This window comes from Haplochromis burtoni, unplaced genomic scaffold, assembly GCF_018398535.1.
Source record: "Haplochromis burtoni strain Fernald_Lab_line unplaced genomic scaffold, NCSU_Asbu1 Contig_19, whole genome shotgun sequence".
NCBI classification, from domain to species: domain Eukaryota; kingdom Metazoa; phylum Chordata; class Actinopteri; order Cichliformes; family Cichlidae; genus Haplochromis; species Haplochromis burtoni.
In genome coordinates this window covers 3,842,851-3,861,722 of record NW_024582380.1, presented here as the reverse complement: position 1 = coordinate 3,861,722, position 18,872 = coordinate 3,842,851, and the positions used below count along the sequence as shown (strand labels likewise).

At 39.5% G+C, this 18,872-nt stretch overlaps 1 protein-coding gene across 1 annotated transcript in view; it reads left to right on the top strand.

Annotated features, from left to right (window-relative positions):
• ctnna1 (catenin (cadherin-associated protein), alpha 1) overlaps positions 1-18,872 on the top strand; it is a 77,765-nt gene that overhangs the window by 6,738 nt on the left and 52,155 nt on the right. Inside the window, exons 3-7 of the mRNA XM_042218433.1 lie at positions 6,789-6,885; positions 8,616-8,866; positions 9,229-9,348; positions 11,443-11,712; positions 17,724-17,927. Of these exons, the coding sequence (XP_042074367.1) occupies positions 6,789-6,885; positions 8,616-8,866; positions 9,229-9,348; positions 11,443-11,712; positions 17,724-17,927 (942 nt within the window). The remainder of the gene's footprint in view (positions 1-6,788; positions 6,886-8,615; positions 8,867-9,228; positions 9,349-11,442; positions 11,713-17,723; positions 17,928-18,872) is intronic.

The window sequence follows — 18,872 nt, the reverse complement described above, 5'->3', positions numbered from 1 at the left end:
TCGGCTTTTAAAAAAAATGCTATACGTCGCCAGGTGTTTATCGGATTTGAGGTGTTACCTCCTTTGCACAGTAACAGCTTAAAGCACTTGTTGCAGGCTGCTGAGTTTGCAAATTTTGCTGTGAAGTACAGCCAGACTTTTGACTGCTTGGCCTTGGGCATTTTTAATCTGTAGCTCTGCTCTAAAAGAACGTACGTACCTGGACCCGCCTACTATCCTCGGAAACGTAAAATGATTGGCTAGAATTCAAAGTGTATGACATCTCAGGAAAAAAAAAAAGCACCGAAATGTGCGCTGCTTTTCGGTCTGGTTACTACCGTTTATGTCAGAACCGGATACCGGTACCCATCCCTATTTATGACTCACTTTTCTTAGGTATTTGTAGTATTGCTCTATTTTAGATCTGCAGGGATTATTTAATGAATCTTTTGGACTGTTGGTTGTATATTGGAGACTGAGTTATTGTAACTGTAGATTTGTTTTGAAGCCAGTTGATGATATGACAGTTGCTGCTGATGTGGTGCTGCTAAAGCCACAGCCACTTCTGGCTCACAGATGGTCACAGCAGTGTTGTCCGTTGAGATACACGCGCCTTTGAATGACTGAAGCTTTCTACATTTGCCACATACAGTAAAAAATGTATCATTTCTGGGAGGAAGTCTATTTGCTTGTCTGTTTGACGTTGTAGTGTTTATATAAACTTTAAAACTGGTTCTCTGAACAAACCACAAAGCAGTATTTTGGCAGCGTGGATCTAGTGTGAACACAGCAGCCAAGCTGCTTTGCTTCCAACGTTCTATCTTCCTTTACAAGCTAGAAGGGACACGTTGGATCCCAAAGTGTTAAATCTGTCCATTTCTACTTATTTGTTTGTGTTAATTTCTTTGAACAGTGAAATTTTAGAAGACGGTGAGTAAAATTAGTCATTTTAACTGCCTTTATGTTTCTGTCAAAATGGAAATTTAACATGAAATTTTGACAGTTTGGGGGAAGACGCCTTTTAAAAAATTTTTTTCTTGGTTTATTCATTAGGTTTAATTCAAGCAGGATTTTGTCCTAGAATTGTTTTTTTGTTAAACAATCACTTGTATTGTGAAATGTGTGACAGTGTAATAATGGCCTTTATTTACATTTTGTGTAAATAATTTGAAAGCTTCCATGCAATAACGTACACCACAGTATAGATACTGTTCAGAACTAGTCAGTCAGTTCCAGCATGCATCAGGCAAGCTAGGAAAATGGCTTCTATATTTCACTGTCTCTCTCTCTCCCCCCCCCCCCCCCCAAAGAAAAATAGATCTATCTAAATAATCAGGTTGAGATATGTGAAGTGTTTGGCAAGGTCCTAATAACTGAAGGTAAAAATTAACAGCTAAATTAATTTTCATTCATCTTTATTCCACATCACACTGGCCAAAGAAAATTATTCATTCTGCTTGTCATATCTCCTCTCCAGTTTCTATAAAGCTGCACCACATGCTAGAAAGGTAGACACAACAGGTTTTCTTTTTTTTTCTTTTTTTTTTTTTTTTTTTTCTCTTTTCTTTTTGTGGCTGCGCATTTCTGGGGCAACGGTGGTGGTTTTACGGTCTTTTTCAGAGTTTGAGGTTAAATGTGTCTCCACTGAAGTAAACTACTGATTTCCTGCTTTGTTCATGACTACAGAATTTATTTATGTGCCCAGTCAACTGTGCAGACCAATCCAATGTAGAACAAAGCATGGTGCTGGACAGAGCAGACACCGAGCCTTTTGTTGTGGTTTTGACCTCTTTTTTGTGTGTGTGTGTGTGTGTGTGTGTGTTTTGTGTGTGTGTGTGTGTGTAACCAGAAACGCTGAAAAATGACTATATCTCAGATGAAGATTTCAAAAACAAAATGTGTTCAGTCATTGGTCACTCCCTGTAGGCAACTATTACTATTAATGATTGTGTTTTCTATCATATAATCCTCTAATTTTTATAACGATATTCTATAATCCGAACATACCAAGTTGGAGAAATATTCCCCCAAAATCGCGATGACACCGACACTCATCTATCACTTTTTTTTTTTTGAAAGATATTGTTGTATTGAAGAAATAGCAAAATACCCTTGTCCAGAAACCTTGTAGCTCAGGACACAGAAAAAACATGTGGCTAAGGTGACAAGGAGACCATGGCATTTATCACATTTATTTTCCACTTCTGGATACAATTCAGAAAGTCTAGACTTAGAGAAATGCACCCTGTGTATGACCTTAAATTGAATAAGTCCAAGACGAGCACAGGAGGTGGAAGATCGTACCCTCGCTATAGCCTGTTCCCAAGACTCCTCATGTATTCGAATTCCCAGTTCTCCTTCCCATGTACACTTAAGCTTAACATTAGAGTGGTTACTAAAAGACAGAATAGCATCATAGAGTTTCGAAATGGTTCCTCTGTGATGAGGAATAAATGATAACGTAGTTTCCCACTGCTGTTCTGGAGGTAAAGAGGGGAAATTTGGGAAACACTTGGCAACAAAATTTCGAATTTGAAAATAGCGAAACAAATGGGTAATAGGGAGATTATAACGAGAAGACAAGTTGGGAAAACTATCGAAAACACCATCCACATATAAATGTTTGAACTGTTTTATACCCTTGTCACACCACACTGAGAATGTCGAGTCCAAAAGTGAAGGGGGAAACAAATGGTTGTCGCTTAGAGGACCCGAGGAAGACGGCATTACAAAATTAAAGTGACGTCTAAACTGAAACCAGATTTTGAGTGTGTTAAGAACCACCTGATTATCAGTGTACAGAGAGGGTCTCACGGGTAAAGAGGAATAGAGCAAAGCCGGTAAAGAAGAGCCCTTACATGATGATAGCTCCAATTTACACCACGAGGAACCAGAAGATTTTAGCCAGTAGCAAAGTTTATGGATGTGAGCGGCCCAGTAGTAGGCTAAAAAATTAGGTAATGCAAGTCCTCCACTAAATCTGCATCGCTGCAGCAAAGTTTTAGAGACCCTAGGTGGCTTCCCTCCCCAAATGAAAGAACCAATAATCTTGTCCAGTGAAACAAAAAAATGTTTCGGCAAAAATAAGGGAATTGACTGAAATAAAAATAAAAATTTTGGTAAGATGTTCATTTTAACAACATTAATCTTACCGATTAAAGAAAGGGGGAGATTACCCCATCTTTGAATATCAGATGTGATCCTTGATATAAGAGGAGACAAATTTGCTGATTTAAGGCCAGCTAAAGAGCGAGTCACGTTAATCCCTAAGTACTTAAACCCAGATGGACTGAGACGAAAGGGCAGATCAGACTGTTGAAGTTGACGTGCTGCCGTATTAACAGGAAAACACTCACTTTTCCCCAAATTTAATTTATAACCTGAAAACGAACTGAAGTTCTCCAGAATACTTAAAACAGCAGGGATGGAGCATGCAGGGTCAGTCATATATAATAACAAGTCATCCGCATACAATGATACTTTATGTGTAATTCCATTACGGATGATTCCCCTGAATACAGAAGAAGATCTCAATGTAATAGACAGAGGCTCGATGGCAATGGCAAAGAGTAAGGGAGACAAAGGGCAACCTTGACGACAACCACGACCCAGCGCAAAATAATCAGAGTAAACATCATTAGTATGAACACTGGCTTTAGGGGACGAATAAAGAAGCCGAATCCAGGAAATAAATTTATCGCCAAAACCAAATTTCTCTAAAACAGCAAACAAGTACTCCCACTCCACCCTATCGAAAGCCTTTTCAGCATCTAAAGAAATCACAAGTTCAGGAAGTTCAGATAGACGCTTTGAGTAAATAACATTAAGAGTGTACGGGTATTAAAAAACAATTGCCGTCCCTTTATAAAGCCATTCTGCTCTTCAGATATAATTCGAGGAAGCACATCCTCAAGGCGAGATGCAATTACTTTAGCCAATACCTTTGCATCGGCATTAAGCAGAGATAATGGCCTGTAGGAACCACAGGAGGTTGGGTCCTTGTCATTTTTGAGAAGGAGCGCTATGGTTGCTTGTGTGAAAGTAGGGGTAATGAACCCGTTTCCAAGGATTCGTTAAACACAGACAAAAGCAATGGTGCCAATTTACCAATAAATGTTTTATAGAATTCAATTGGAAACCCATCCGGGCCCGGGGCTTTATTAGACTGCATAGCTGTAATAGCTTTTAATACTTCTTCAACAGATAATGGGGAGTCCAATTGCCCCGCATCATTAGCACCAATAACAGGGTTTGAAAGATTATGAAGAAATGCATTCATTTTAGCTTTATTCATTTTAGCTCGTAATTGATGTGCCAACAAGCAACTAGCCTTGTCACCATATTCGTAATATGAGCTACGACTGCATAGTAATAAGTGCTCAGCCTCTTTGGTTGACATAAGATCAAATTCTGCTTGCAAATCAAGGCGCTGCTTCAGTAATTCTGGAGAAGGGTTCAGTGTATAACTTTAATCAAGGTTACTAATTGCAGCTATAAGTTCTTTAAGCCTGGCATTAATCTTTTTATTAGCACGGACAGAGTAAGAAATAATTTGACCTCTCAGGTAGCATTTAAGAGTCTCCCATAGCAGAGAATATGAAACAGAATCATCCTGATTGAAGGACAAGAACTCCTCAATAGAGCTTGAAATTCACAAAATTCTTTATCCACCAGAAGGAGAGAGCTAAATCTTCAAAATGGAGGACTACGTTTATGGGTAGAAAGCTGAACATCCAATAGCAGAGGAGAATGATCAGATATTACAATACCAGAATAGTCAGAAGAATTAACACATGAATTAAGAGTTCTGTCGATGGAAAAAATCAATCCTGGAATAAGACTGGTGGACTTGAGAGGAAAAACAAAAAATTTTTGACTGAAGGGTTGCGAAATCTCCATGGATCAACAAGATCATTCTGTTTCATAAAATCTGAGAATGTTTTAGACGTAGATGGAGTCAAATTACGAGGACTAGATCGATCCAAAATTGGATCAAAAACACAATTCAGATCACCACCAATGATCAGCAAATGTGTATTCAGAAAGGGGATGCTACTCAGCAATCTATTAGCGAATTCAGCATCATCAAAATTCGGGGCATATACATTTACCAACAAAACCTTTTTCTGCATAGGGTACCAGCAACAATGATGTATCTACCATTCCTATCAGCGATAACATTGGTCGAAGAGAATTGAACTTTCTTATTAATGAGAATGGCCACTCCCCTTGCTTTCGAATTAAAATTTGAGTGAAAGACCTGACCTACCCAAGGGCAATATAACCTATAATGATCCTTAATGTGAAGATGAGTCTCCTGTAAAAATGCTATGCCAGAATTTAGACGTTTCAAGTGAGTAAAAACCTTAGATCTCTTAACAGGGTTACCCATACCTGATATTCCAACTAATGAATCTAAGAGGCATACCTGACCCAGCAATGCTGGGGTCTATATTGCCATTAACCATTTATAAAAAGGAAGAAGGAAAAAGTGAAGCCATGAAGAGCCGAAATGGGACAGCCCCCAACCCAACCCTGAACACAAATACACACCCCAAGTCTCCACAGAACAGAACAAAGGAGACAGCAGTGTACCCCCAAAGTAGCAAAAATGATTCACCGAAGTGACTGGACTAATTGGAGTCTAAATAAAAATAAAACAGAGAGAGGGAAAAATAACCTTCCGCCAACTTCTCTACAGTATAACAGTGTGCGCGTAACAGTAAACATGTTTTGTTGTTGTTGTGTTTTGTTTTTTTTTTTTAAAAGGGAAAAAATAAAAAGGAAACCAACCAACCAAAGAAGATCTCACAGTACAAAATATGACTTCCTCAGAAGGAGAACTTTCCAACAAATCACCGAAAGTGCATAAAATAAAAATAAATACATATATAAATAGATAAACAATTAAAACAAAAACAGCCAAACAAAAAAATAAATGAATAAAAATTTAACAGAAACAAAAAACAACCCAGTCCTACCCAAATCAATGCAGCAAGCTTGGAGAAGATTGTGCCGGACTGGTCTGAAGTTCAAGAGTATATTATATGATTCAGTTTCAATAAATAACAATGAAAATAAAAGGAACCAGCACACCAACAGTACAATAACTAGCACAATGGCCTAAGAAAACAATGCACAGGTGGCGTTAAACCTAAGGAGAGCGTGAACCCTTAGCAGCATTACAGCATCAAACTGAGGGGCTATTGAGGCTCACCCAGAGATCAAAGTTTTGACATAATCACTGGCCTCCTCTGCTGAGACAAAGTCCTTCTCGACACCCTTATATGTGATGCGGAGTCGCGCTGGATGAAGCAGGCCACACCGAACACCTTCAATGCCACGAAGTAGCTCCCTGACCGTGTTGAATGGAGCACGAGCCCGTGCCACCCTGGCGGTGTAGTCGGGGAAGACTGAGATGGTCTGATCTCCAACTTTAATCTGTCGGCGTTCTCTAGCACGTCGTAAAATGTCAACACAGTCAGTGTGCATACAATGGCTCGTGGACGGTCGCCGGGCTTAGGTGTGTTTTGGAGGGTCCTGTGCGAACGATCCAAAAGCAGCTCCTTCCCCAGATCAAATGCTTCTTTTAGCAAGGAAGCTACGGCAGCAGTGGTGCACGTGTCAGGGCCCTCTGGTACTCCCACTATCCTAACATTGTTGCGCCGCGACCTGGACTCCAAATCTTCACACTTACTTTCCAGCTTGGCTACATGAGCTGTGAGGCCCTTGATAGTGTTTTTCATCTCAGCTATATCATCAGAGCAGACAGTAAGTGCGTGCTCCATCTCCTTGACCGTACCTTTTAGCTCAGACATGGTAGCGTCATTGACAACTTTATCGATCGCCAGCTGCGTCTTCACCGCCTGCAGGTCAAACTTAATGGTAGACAAAGCATCACCAAGAGTATCCTGAAGTTCCTTTTTAAAGATGTCGGCGATATCTTTCCTCAGTGAAGCCAGCAACTCGACCTTGAGAGCCTCAATATCAGGATTAGCTTGACATGTGGGGGGGCTTTGCAGGAGACGATGGCTCACTCGAGGGTGTGGTCGCGGTTTGCAAACTAGGCCTCAGTTGTGTTTGAATAGTACTGCGGGTTTTAACATTTTTTGCTGCCATTTTACGCCGGCCCGAGTAAAACTTCTCAACAAGACAATCCACAAACCAAAACAGGACTGGAAATATGGCCAAAACGCGCGAATAAATAACAATTTAATCAAAATCGGCGGGAGCTCCCAGACTCGCTTCCTACTCCATCAAAGCTCAACTGGAAGTCCCACTGAAAAGCATTTTATGCAGATTTTGTGATACATGGCTTGCTGTGTACGAATGTGTGTCTCATATCTCTAAATCACTGCCTTCGTGAGGCATGTGCCAGGTAGAGCTGGGCAAGTAATCAGATTTTCATCTTAGTTGTCATATGGGCTTCTGGCATTTTATGAAAACAAAATAATTGGTATACAGTGGTTATTCTTCTGTTTTCATTTTTGCTATGCTGTCTGTAACGGCGGATATGTAAAGCTAGCTCATATTCACGTAATATAACGTTTGTGCTTTTATTTTGGTAACGAATGGTTCGAGCTACAGTCGACAGGGGAACAAGGTTTGTAATGTATATGATTTAATTTGAGCAATCTGAAATGCATATTATGTATTATAGTTTAATAGAAAACGTTAGACCAGCGTAATGAGCGATTAAGATGGTGTTACATGAATAATATGGTAATTGTTTGTCTAGCTCTTACGTTGGTTCGTTGTCTGATACACGGCAAGGAATAATAAAGATCATTCAACAACCATCAGTTCTGGCCTTCTCAGTTCGACTGGATGCTACACTGTCCTTGTTTTAAACACAGTGGTGCACTTTTTTTTTCCCCCCTTCCTAAAAGGTTCAGCTCATCTGCTGACTAAAGGAGAACCTTCGGTCAACAGTATCCATTTAGAGGAAGCAGAACTCGGGACATTTATGTAGTTCAATCCTTGGAAGGATTATCAGTTGTCTACAGCTGTCTTTTCTCTGGATTGCTCAGGGTCTCTCGCCTAGTCTGCTTGCAGTAGCAGATGACAGTTGGCTGTTGGCTTCGGCTCTCTGTCATTCACCGTATGGTTGTTGTGCAAGTCTCACGGGGCTCACTAGTCCGCTGCTGTCTGTGGCTCCCTTTGCACCCTTCTGCACCTGCAGACATTCTGCAGTAAATACAGGCCGGTAGAGACTTGGCAGTTGCCCATGCGAGACAGACTTTATAATCACTAGTCAGGGCCTAACTCCTCACTGGATGAGCTGCTGTTGTCCATTTTCATTTTTTAAAAAAATATTTTTGTCATATAACTTTACAATTCTCAATAAAACTATATTTAAAAGTATCTACATTTTAAGCACAAATATAAATAAATAAAATAAAATATTGTCCCAAATAATACTCACTATTTTTCCCATAATAAATGTGATATCAATGTTAACGGCTCAGTAGCATGTTTTCTTTTATTTATTTTTCTTTTTGTTACTGTGAAAGATGTGAAAACTCTTTCCCAGTCACAGATGCCTGGGGGTTCAGAAAGAAAAGGTCATAATTGTTTAAAATGGTTGCTTTTGGACAAATGCTTGTAAAAATGTTTTGAACAGGTTTTCATGTAAGGTTTCTGTTTAAATCTTGGATTTGGAGCTGATTTTTTTTATTTTTTTTTTATTATTTTTTTGTGCTTTGTTTCTCTACCTGAAGGTGAGTCAATGCGTCAGGCCTCTGGAGAATTTGCAGAAGACCCCTGTTCATCTATGAAGAGAGGCAATATGGTTCGTGCAGCCAGGGCCCTCCTGTCAGCAGTTACGCACTTGTTGGTGCTGGCAGACATGTCTGATGTCTACAAACTTCTCGTGCAACTTAAACTGGTGAGATGTTGAATTCTCATGCATAACATACATTGATAATTCTAATTAAAGTGTCACTAACAATGAAGTGAATGCAGAGTTGGTAGAATCAGTTTGATTTAATATTTCTATTTGTCAGTAATTGCCTCAACCTCTTCATTCAAGTGCAAATTGAAATCTTGCGTTCTCTCAAACTTTTGGGAACAGCTTGATGTCTTAATTGATCAATCCTAACTCATACTTGAATTTTAAAAGCAAGCATAGACATTACTAATCTAAGTTAACACTTAATGTTGTGCAAACTGCTAATTCAGTCAAGTACTGCTTGTGTTTCAATTACTGTCTTCAGTATTGCAGCAACTCTTTCTATCTGTGTGGCTCAGGTGGAGGACAGTCTGGCCAAAGTGCGCAACGCAGGTACAGAACAGGATTTGGGAATCCAATACAAGGCCTTGAAACCAGAAGTGGACAAGCTGAATGCCATGGCTGCCAAGAGACAGCAGGTAATTGAAAAAAGTGATAGACAGGAGCAGAGTTACAGAATCTGTATTATAGCTTGAACACGGTTGGAAATTTTTTGAGTGACTTCAGTACTTCAGTAACCAAAAACGTGCTCCAAACAGCACAGTGACAAGTGACTATAAAAGTCTTGAGTGAGAAAGAAACATGTCCCAAAATTTACATTAAATTCAGCCTTCTAATTAGTATACAAGTATCTGAGTGATTTGTGTTTTTAAAATGATTATAGCTGGGCTATATAGCTATATATGATTATAATGGGCTTTTTTTTTTTTTTTTTTTTTTTTTTTTTTACTAGCTTGTCTCCAAAATCAAAACTTTAGATTTTAGCATCAATAAAATGATGCTAAAATCTACACAAATATTGTACACTCCCAAATCATTCATCCATCAATTTTATTCCACTAAAGCTGGGTAGACACTGTGCGATTTGTTTTTTTTGTTTTTTCTCAGTCGCGCGATTGAGCTCCTGCTCAAACTGTACGATTGACTCGCAGGGGTTAGAAGTTCATAGGTCACGATGCAGGGTCTCACACTATACGACCCGATGCTCTGATGCGACCCGAGTGCTCACACTGTGCCTCCATAAAATGAAGGTTATAACAGAAATTCTGTCGCTCGCTCTCCCTCTCTGTCTTTCACTCACACAGACACTCACACCACCATCATCAACTTTGTTAAATTGCTAATGAAAAACATTGATCAGGCAGCTGTGATTGAGCAGCAATGTAGATCCAACTATTTTCACGGTTGTTGTGGTCGTGATAATTTTGTGAGGCCACATCGAAAAGGCTCGGATGAGCTTGCCATAGTTCTACAAGTTGTACCTCCATCGCTTGTGTCCAGATCACACGCTGCACTGCCGTGCTGCGCCGTCTTTTTCGCTGACATTTGTGTTTGCGCGTGCGCAGTGTGAGAAACTGCGGTGACACCCTCACGATGGTCGCGAGGATTTCAAACAGGTTTGAATTCCTCACGACCAAGCGATTGATGATCGGGAGCTGGTCGTGAGGTGTCAATCGCTTCTAGTTACCCCACGTATACTACACGATGCACGACGCACGATGAAGGCCAAAATCGGGCCGATCGCCAAAACGGTCGCACGACTCAAAAATCGGCTCAAAATGGGCCAAAAATCGCACAGTGTCTGCCCAGCATTACTCAGTTCAGAGTCACTAGAGTCTATTCCAGCTGTCATAGGGCTGTGAATATAATATAAAAGTGAAACCTTGTTTGCAATTGAAAATGAAGGTCAAACAGACCAAAATGTCAATTGCCCTCCGACATTTATTATCTTAAGCTACTTAGCACATCATACTATAACATTTTTTTTTTTTTTTTAAATGGTGTAATGTGTTGAAACTTGCTTTTGGACATTTATGTGACTTTGCTGATGGAGATGGAGGAGAGGAAGTGGGTTGTGACCTTTTGCCAGTGTCCCAGCGTGCTGGAATTTGAATAGTGGACTCACTGCTTTGGGAATTGGTGACCAGCAGTATGTTCCCCTTCTTGGCCATCGAGTCATCTAACTGATAATAGTTTTGAGAGAAAATTACTTTTTTAACTACAACATTTGGGTGTGGATGGAAATGTTTAACAAAAGTGAAATCAGGAATTAATAGGGCTTAATTGCAAATGAGTAGTAGAGATAAAAGCCTTGGGAGTAGTCCAGTTGGAGCTGAAGTAGTTGGTGTATGTAAGCTAGTTGTTGGGTTTTTTTTTTTGTGTAAATGTATAATAAATCTACAATGGGGTAGTGATCGCTATCTCCTCTCCTCCTGTGAATCTGTAACTAGAGTACAATGCTATGGTCTGAATAGTGATGTATTAAATCGCAAAGGCACTTTATATTGACCTGATTATGACTGTATTTTCTGCAAGGGACGGAAAAAAATCTGGGTCATCTACAATAAACTGCTACACTTGGTGTCTTTGTAAGGGCATGACAAGTCCATTTTGAATGTAAAGTATATTACCACACTACCTCCCATAGCTGTTCCTCCTCAAAGTTGAACATTTTTATCATTTTTTTTTTTCCTGATCTTTTTAAAAAAAAATTTAATTCTTCTTAATTCTAGGAACTAAAGGACGTTCAGCACAAGGACCAAATGGCTGCTGCCCGTGGGGTGCTACAGAGGAACATCCCATTGCTGTACACCGCATCCCGTGCCTGCCTGCAGCATCCTGACGTGGCAGCATACAAGGCCAACCGTGACCTGATCTACAAGCAGCTGCAGTCTGCAGTGTCCGGCATCTCCAATGCTGCCCAGGCCACTCCCACCGGAGATTCAGCACTCAGTCAGTCAGGAGGGGGTGGAGAGCTTGCCGATGCCCTCAACAATTTTGATGTAAGTCAAATGAGTGGCTTACAAGTCACAACCTGACTTGTCACACTTCCAGGTATCTGCTTAATCTAGAAAAGCATGACATTTAAAATGACATTTTTCCTAAGTCTAACAACAAAGGCCTGACTAGGACGAAACATTAGACTTGGGTCAGAATGCTAGTATATAGAGCTAACCAAACTGACTCATGAAATGACCAAAACCCCCCAAAGTTAGTGAGGTACATGGACAAACTTGGGACATGGCTTTAAGGCACATGCTTGACTCACTACTACTCCATTCTTTGAAGGACATAGATTAGTCTGTCTTTATGAACGCATCATAAGGAGGGGGGCGGAGAGGGGGTGGAGATATAGCCTCAAAGCTGTATCACAACATTCAATGGAAATGTGCTATATTTCTGACGATATATGACATAAATAAATAATTAAATAAATAAAATAAATCAGTTATTGCAGTTTGCAGGCATCAACATGTAGAGCAAAGAAAATAAAGGTCATCTTCTGTCCTTTTCCAATGAGCTACTGTCACTGATGACGCACTGCCTAATCTGAAGTGCGTATTTATTGAAACAAGTTGCCAACAGCAACATTACAGTGCAGAGGTAGTGACACAGCATCAGTCAAATTTAACCACGAAAGTAAAAGTATAACTGCCATATGACTAAAGTAACATGAGTCTTAGAGCTTCACATTATTGTCGCATAAAATGGAAAAGTTTTTTTTTTTTTATCTGTGATGAGGATGTGTGATGGGTCAGGTTTTACAAAATGTATTGCTTAAAAAAAATGAACTTGAAAGGTATATAAAACGTGTGATAATGTACTCATAATATTTATAGGAAACAACATCAGGATAACAGCTGGAAAACACAAAGCTAATCAACTTAATGCAGCCTGGGGTGATAAATGCAGAGAAGATTAACCTGATTTCTCTTCCATTGCCACTTATTCTGTCACACTTGCAAAGTAACTTATTGTTTACAAGAGATTTTTCATGTTAAGATAAAGTCCAAAGACATTCAACAAATCCACGATACAAATTAAGCTCCACAGAAGTACAGGTTTCTGTTGTGTCCTCTCTTTTGCTCAATGAATTATTCATCTTGTATTGGTTATTAAGTCATTTCGCAAGTAGCAGTGTCTTGATGTGTTGCTCATACTGAGACACTGTGTATTCGTGTGATTGATGCAATTCGCATGCTCATGTTTTATTAGCCAGTGGCTGTATGATGCATTGTTTAATTACTCATAGTTATTGCAGACCATGGTATTTCTGCTGGTTGACATGGGAGGTTTGGGAGTTGCTTGCACAGTTATTCCCGGCCTAGAATGTGACCCGTGGGAAGGGTGACTGCGCGTAAGCAAGATCTGCATGCAGAGGTAATGAGTCTGTGTTGCCATTAGTAAAAGAAAGCAGTGCTTTTTCCTCAGTAAATGAAACTCGAGTTAACTGAATTTGCTAAACAAAATTTGTTTTCTAAAAATTATTTGGTAATGGCCAAAGCACCTATTTATTTCATCTAGAGCTGGGAGATACTTATTTGTATCTCTCTGAAATTAGTAGTCAATTTGACAGTTAAAAGATTTGTACCAACAAAGATGGACATCTTTGGTTAAACAACCTTTTTTGATTTATTTTACTTTTAATGTATAACACCAGTTAATTGTTGTTTCTGAGATATTATGCCATGCACCAGGCTGCAGTGCCCCCCTTGTGCACTTTCTCTCAGGGGAGATGTAAACGAGGAACCTGAAAGACAGACATGTGAACCAGCATGTTTCAGAACTTTGATATAGAAAATGAATGGCTCTATGTAGGGTGTAATCTGGTGTGGTTGTTAGTGGAGAAATGTGAACCTACACTAACGTGCGGGAAAAGAAGGCGCCTGCTGTTTGCGCTGCTAATGTCAACCACACTCTGCAGGCTAATAATCAGGTTTTTATTTTAGTTTTTTGTGCGTGTGTGTGCAATCTTATGTGTGATGTGATACATTTTGTATTTTAGTGAAGAATTGGTTTCGGAAGGCCCTTAAGTTGTTTTGTTACAGTTTTGTTACAGTTTTTAGTCTTTTTGCTGTTTATTTATCTTGTTTTGGGTCCTATAACTAGCGAATTGGTCACAGGCAGTTGCTAACGCTACTAGGTAACCCTCTAATGTATTTACTGCACCCTCATATGTCAGCACTACCCTTCACTCCTGTTGAAGGGTAGTTGTTTGAAATACTCACCTGAAAGTTGAGAGAAATAACTCAGGATCTACTCACTTGGTTGTTAATGCTTATTTCGCCTGCCATGACTGTAGGCCGCCAAAATTCAGCGGCATTCTATTCCCTGATTTCTATATTGCTGCTAGTGTCTTGATGTATTAGATGACCCCTGGACAAAACCATTAAAGGCTTTCAAATTTTGTCACGGTTAGGGTGCCTGAGAATTCCAATGTCTAAAGGATTTGTTGCTTTTCTTTTTTGGAGGTGGTGGACTCAATAAGCCAAAAGGCAAGATGCTCTCCGTTTGATTCAGTACCCGCTAGAATAGGAGAAAAAAACAAAACGCTTGACTAAAACTATACTTAAGGTAGTACATGTGTTATGTAAGACAGTCTTCTTTGAGTGTCCTTCATCAACTAAGCATTACTTCTCAAAGTAGTCCCACTTGGGAATATAAAACAATGCCGTTTGTGTATTGGACAAATGTGTATTTTTAGGGCAAGGGTAGGCTGATGGCTGAAAGAAAAGAAAGTTTGATGATATCATAGTTGGCTTGCCCTTTTTTTGGTGTTTAAAATATTTTTTTTCACTCTAGAATAAAAAGATCATTAGTATGAAAGCTTTTCTGCCTAACGGCATCATTTCTGAGTGATTAATCAATATTGATCAGGTGACAAAACAAGCCCTTGGATCTGTTCCATCAGTGATTATTTTACAGGTAATTACACACACTCTAAATAAACTGGAATGCAGGCCTTTTCCAGAATACCTAGTTGTGGTGCCCACTTTCAAGTGCAAGGCAAAATTAGCAAATGAGTCAACCCCCGCCATCTCTCTCCCTCTCTCTTTTTTTCCTCCTCCATGTCTCTCTCGTGTGCCTGTTGCCATGGTGATATGACACGCAAGCAGAGGAGGTCAGATGAGACATAACGGAGGGGGGCTGGAGGTGGCAGTGATAGAGGGCGGGCTGCCTAATAAACCACGATTGTAACAGCTGAATTGTTGAATATTTTTCAGCAATAGGGCATCTGCAGCAGTATTGCAGAGTTCATCTCTCCCCGAGTAAGTTGGCTGTCTTAGACTGTCACAAACGTTGTATTGATACCTTAACCCTCCGCAGTCACCACCAGCAGCCTTTCTCAGCAGATTTACCTATGTGAAGTGAAACGTTTAAGTTGGCTCCCTTGTCCTACAGATTTAAGGAAAAAAGTGTGGGTTGCTGGAGCACCTCTTAGACTGAGATGAGCGATAAATGCTACCCAACTAATACTTGAAAGAAAAGAAAGTTGCACAGTTGCATGGAAAAGTATGGAGAATATCTGATTTAATTAAAAACAAAATTTATTTTTTTTTGGTTTGTCTTTTTTGCGCTGGAAGTATCGATGGTGTCCTGTTTTTGGTTACTTCTTGAGTTCAGTCCTTCATCAATATTTACAGTGTTAATATTGTAAACCTTCTTGACTTTGGTTGAGAGGCAAGTGACATTGTTGAGGGCAGCAGTGTTTCAAAAATTGAACTATTTATAACAGAACGCTGTGAGCACAGTGAGGAGGGGAAAAAGAAATCCCTATGCTGACGGCCTTTTTGCGCTAAGGACTTTGTAAGTGCTGACGTTCATTGGACTTGTGTAGAAAATATATACTGAGATGGCAAAAAAACACAGCCTGTGGAAATTGGTCTATAGGCACATATCACAGCAGTTTTTGTTTTCCTTCTTCTTTGTCAAGGAACTTTCTTTGCCACATCCTTTTCTGAGATATTTTTGGGCAAGCATGGCACATGCCTAAAACAGCTGGAAACTGTTTTTCAACTGCTGTTTTGATTTAAAAAAACAAAAAAACAAAAACTTGAAACCTTACTTGAACATAATCAAGCTTAAATTAAGATAAACAAGCAGTGCCTAAACAAAATTAACTGGAGGAGCCCTGTCTTTTACTTTAATATGTCTCAGGTTAAAAAAAACATCAAATAGGCGTTTATTTAATACAGTTTCTAAGACAAGATATATGACATGGTAGAAAAAAGTCACTGCAAAAAATAAATGTCATCTTCGTCCCAAGACAAAGCATTTCAACTATGATGAAAGCGATTTCTTCCAGGATGACTATGCTCCCTTCAGTAATGCACAAATGGTTGCTGCATGGTTTGAACTTGAAAGGAGAGAAAATACTCAAAACAAGGCACCTTGCAGCAGTTCTCAACCTTACTAAGGGTTAAGTCGTCACCATATGTTCAGGTTCATCTGCTACGGTGTTCAATTCTTTAGCTAATAAATTAATGGGGTTCTCAATCACAAACTCTACTGTTACTGTTTTTATTACACTAGAAACAACATTTAGGTTACATTTTGTAACTTGGTTTTCCCATGAAGAACCTGCAAAAGGTATATCCACCCCAGGGACTGTACAGTGGACTGTACACCATTTAAACCATTTTCCTTGCCAGTGCCTTATTTTCTTAAATTCTTTATCCCTAAATTAGTGTTTTTTTTTTTTTTTTTTTTTTTTTTTTTTTATATATATAAGCCATTTTATTTTTCTGTGTGGGAACCTAATGGCTTTTTAGCAAAGTGTGGCCTTTTCTGAGAATTTATTTTCTTCACCATTTGTGGTAGGACCATTTTAAACCAGGACATGTTGCTAGAGAGAGGGAGAGAGAGATTATCATTATTACCTGCTTAACTTGAAGCAGTGTATTTAAATTGACAACCAAAGTTACTTTCACTTTGTCCCGGATAATCAATTAACCCTGAAGATTTGTTTTACAATTTCTGAAGTTTAATACAGGGCTTTAACGTTACCTTTGATACTGCTGCCCTTCCACCACAACAAAAATAAACCATCTTTGAGTTTGAGAGACAATGCAGGAGGGTGGACTGTCAGTGAAGAAAAAACCCCCAAAAAACTTAGCCATGGACTACAGACCATTTTACAAATAACTGCCCGTTGCCAAAATCTTAGAATTGCCAATCTCATTACAATTTCTGGATACACTCGGATAACAACAGTTCCAGACAAGCTCTATAAAAAGCCTCAGTCACACCAGGCCTCTTATTGTATTACTGCTGGAAACTACTGTTTTCAGTTTACATTAATTTATTTCAGCGTCTTATAGAGTGGGTCGTGATGAAGAGATTTGAATTTTGCTCAGCGAGTATATGCAGCTTTGTATATACTCGCTGGTTTGTATTTGTTCAATTGGAGACTGCATCCTTCTTTACCCCAAGGTTTAGTACTTTAAATGTTTGACCAGTTTCCTTTTTTTGAACTAAACACCTTAACAGGGACTACTAAGGTGAACTTGTGTCAGGTGTAAATCAAAAATCACTCAACAGGCTTCAGCCAGATATAAGAGCTTAACATAAAAATGTTATTAGCTCATAATGTTCTGCAAAAACACTTTTGTGGCCGTTATTCAAGCCATAAAGTCGGGATAGAATTTGGCGTTGTGGGGAATACTGGCGTAAATTGGTGTAGATAGAGGAATATAATCACTACACATATTCCATGAACTTTACTGGTTGGACACATCTGTTTTATTCTTTGCCATGTGGAAAGCACTTTGTAACACTGCCTTTGAAAGGCGCTAAAAAAGGAAGTTGTTGTTGTTCAGGGTGTACAGAGACAAAAAAAAAAGACAACATGGCACTTTCCTCCCTTCTGGTTTTCCACCTCACCTCAGAGTCAGTCAGTTCAGTCATTTCCTTTCTTGTTACTCTGGGCTTTGTGAAGGAGAGATCAGTGTACCGTGATGACTGTGCATTTTTTGCTCCCTGTGTAATTTTCCCTCTGACCCTTTCTTTACAGAAACAAATCATTGTGGACCCCCTGGCGTTCAGCGAGGAGCGCTTCCGCCCTTCCCTGGAGGAGCGCCTTGAGAGCATCATCAGTGGTGCTGCCCTCATGGCTGACTCTTCATGCACACGTGATGACCGCAGGGAGCGCATTGTGGCCGAATGCAATTCTGTGCGCCAGGCTCTCCAGGACCTTCTGTCTGAGTATATGGGCAATGTAAGTCTCTTTTCAGTTTTGTTTTCTTGTCATGTTATCTCGTCCCATCTTCTTTATTGTAGGCAGAACAATTTTCTAAAGTCAAAGGTTGTGCAACGGACTACAAACACAATTCATTCTGGCATGGATTGAGTTAAACTCTTAACATTTGACTTTATGTGAGTGTAATATGCGAGTCTTTACATAATCGGTTCCACTTGCAGGCACACCAATACCAACACATAACTGTCAGTGACAATTAATTCGATTATGTAAGTGATTACATAGCTAATCCTTGACCTTGCTTAATGTCATAAAGTATAGTACTCAATATCAACAGTGCTAACCACCATGCCACTGTGCTGCCCATAGTACTCAATATATAAACTAAATTGCGAAACGTGGTCTTACTCAATATTTCTTGTTGTGAACAACTTTTTAAACTGAAGTACTAGTTTGTTTCTGAAATTCAGCGGAAAGAAAAGACTTAGGAAAGTCTATACACATATAGAAAAGATGAGAAAAATTGCAATACTAAATATTGCAGAGCATAATGACCAAGCTAGAGACAATTAAGCCCAGTCCACACAGGAAACTATTTGCTTGATGGTCATTTCTTGGTCACTGATGGTTGGTCATTAGTGGACATTCCAAGCTCCAAGTTGCCTTGGTGACCCCCTAATATATTTACTACCTTGTCATGTCAATCTACTGTATCCTGTGCTCTCATTGGTAGCTGCTTTAGTTGCTTGCCTCAAAGTTGAAAAGTTGATTTTTCAGCCATTACCAGCAGTTACTTCACCCACCATTGCTGGATGTCAGAACTGAGCCTGCTGATTTATTAAATGCTAAAATTACTATTCTGTCTGTAACAAAAAAGTAATATATTTATTCCTGGCCTTGGCCCTGCATGCCATGCCTGTGAAATCTGTTTAGAATTTTAAGGATTCAGTGGACATATAAAGA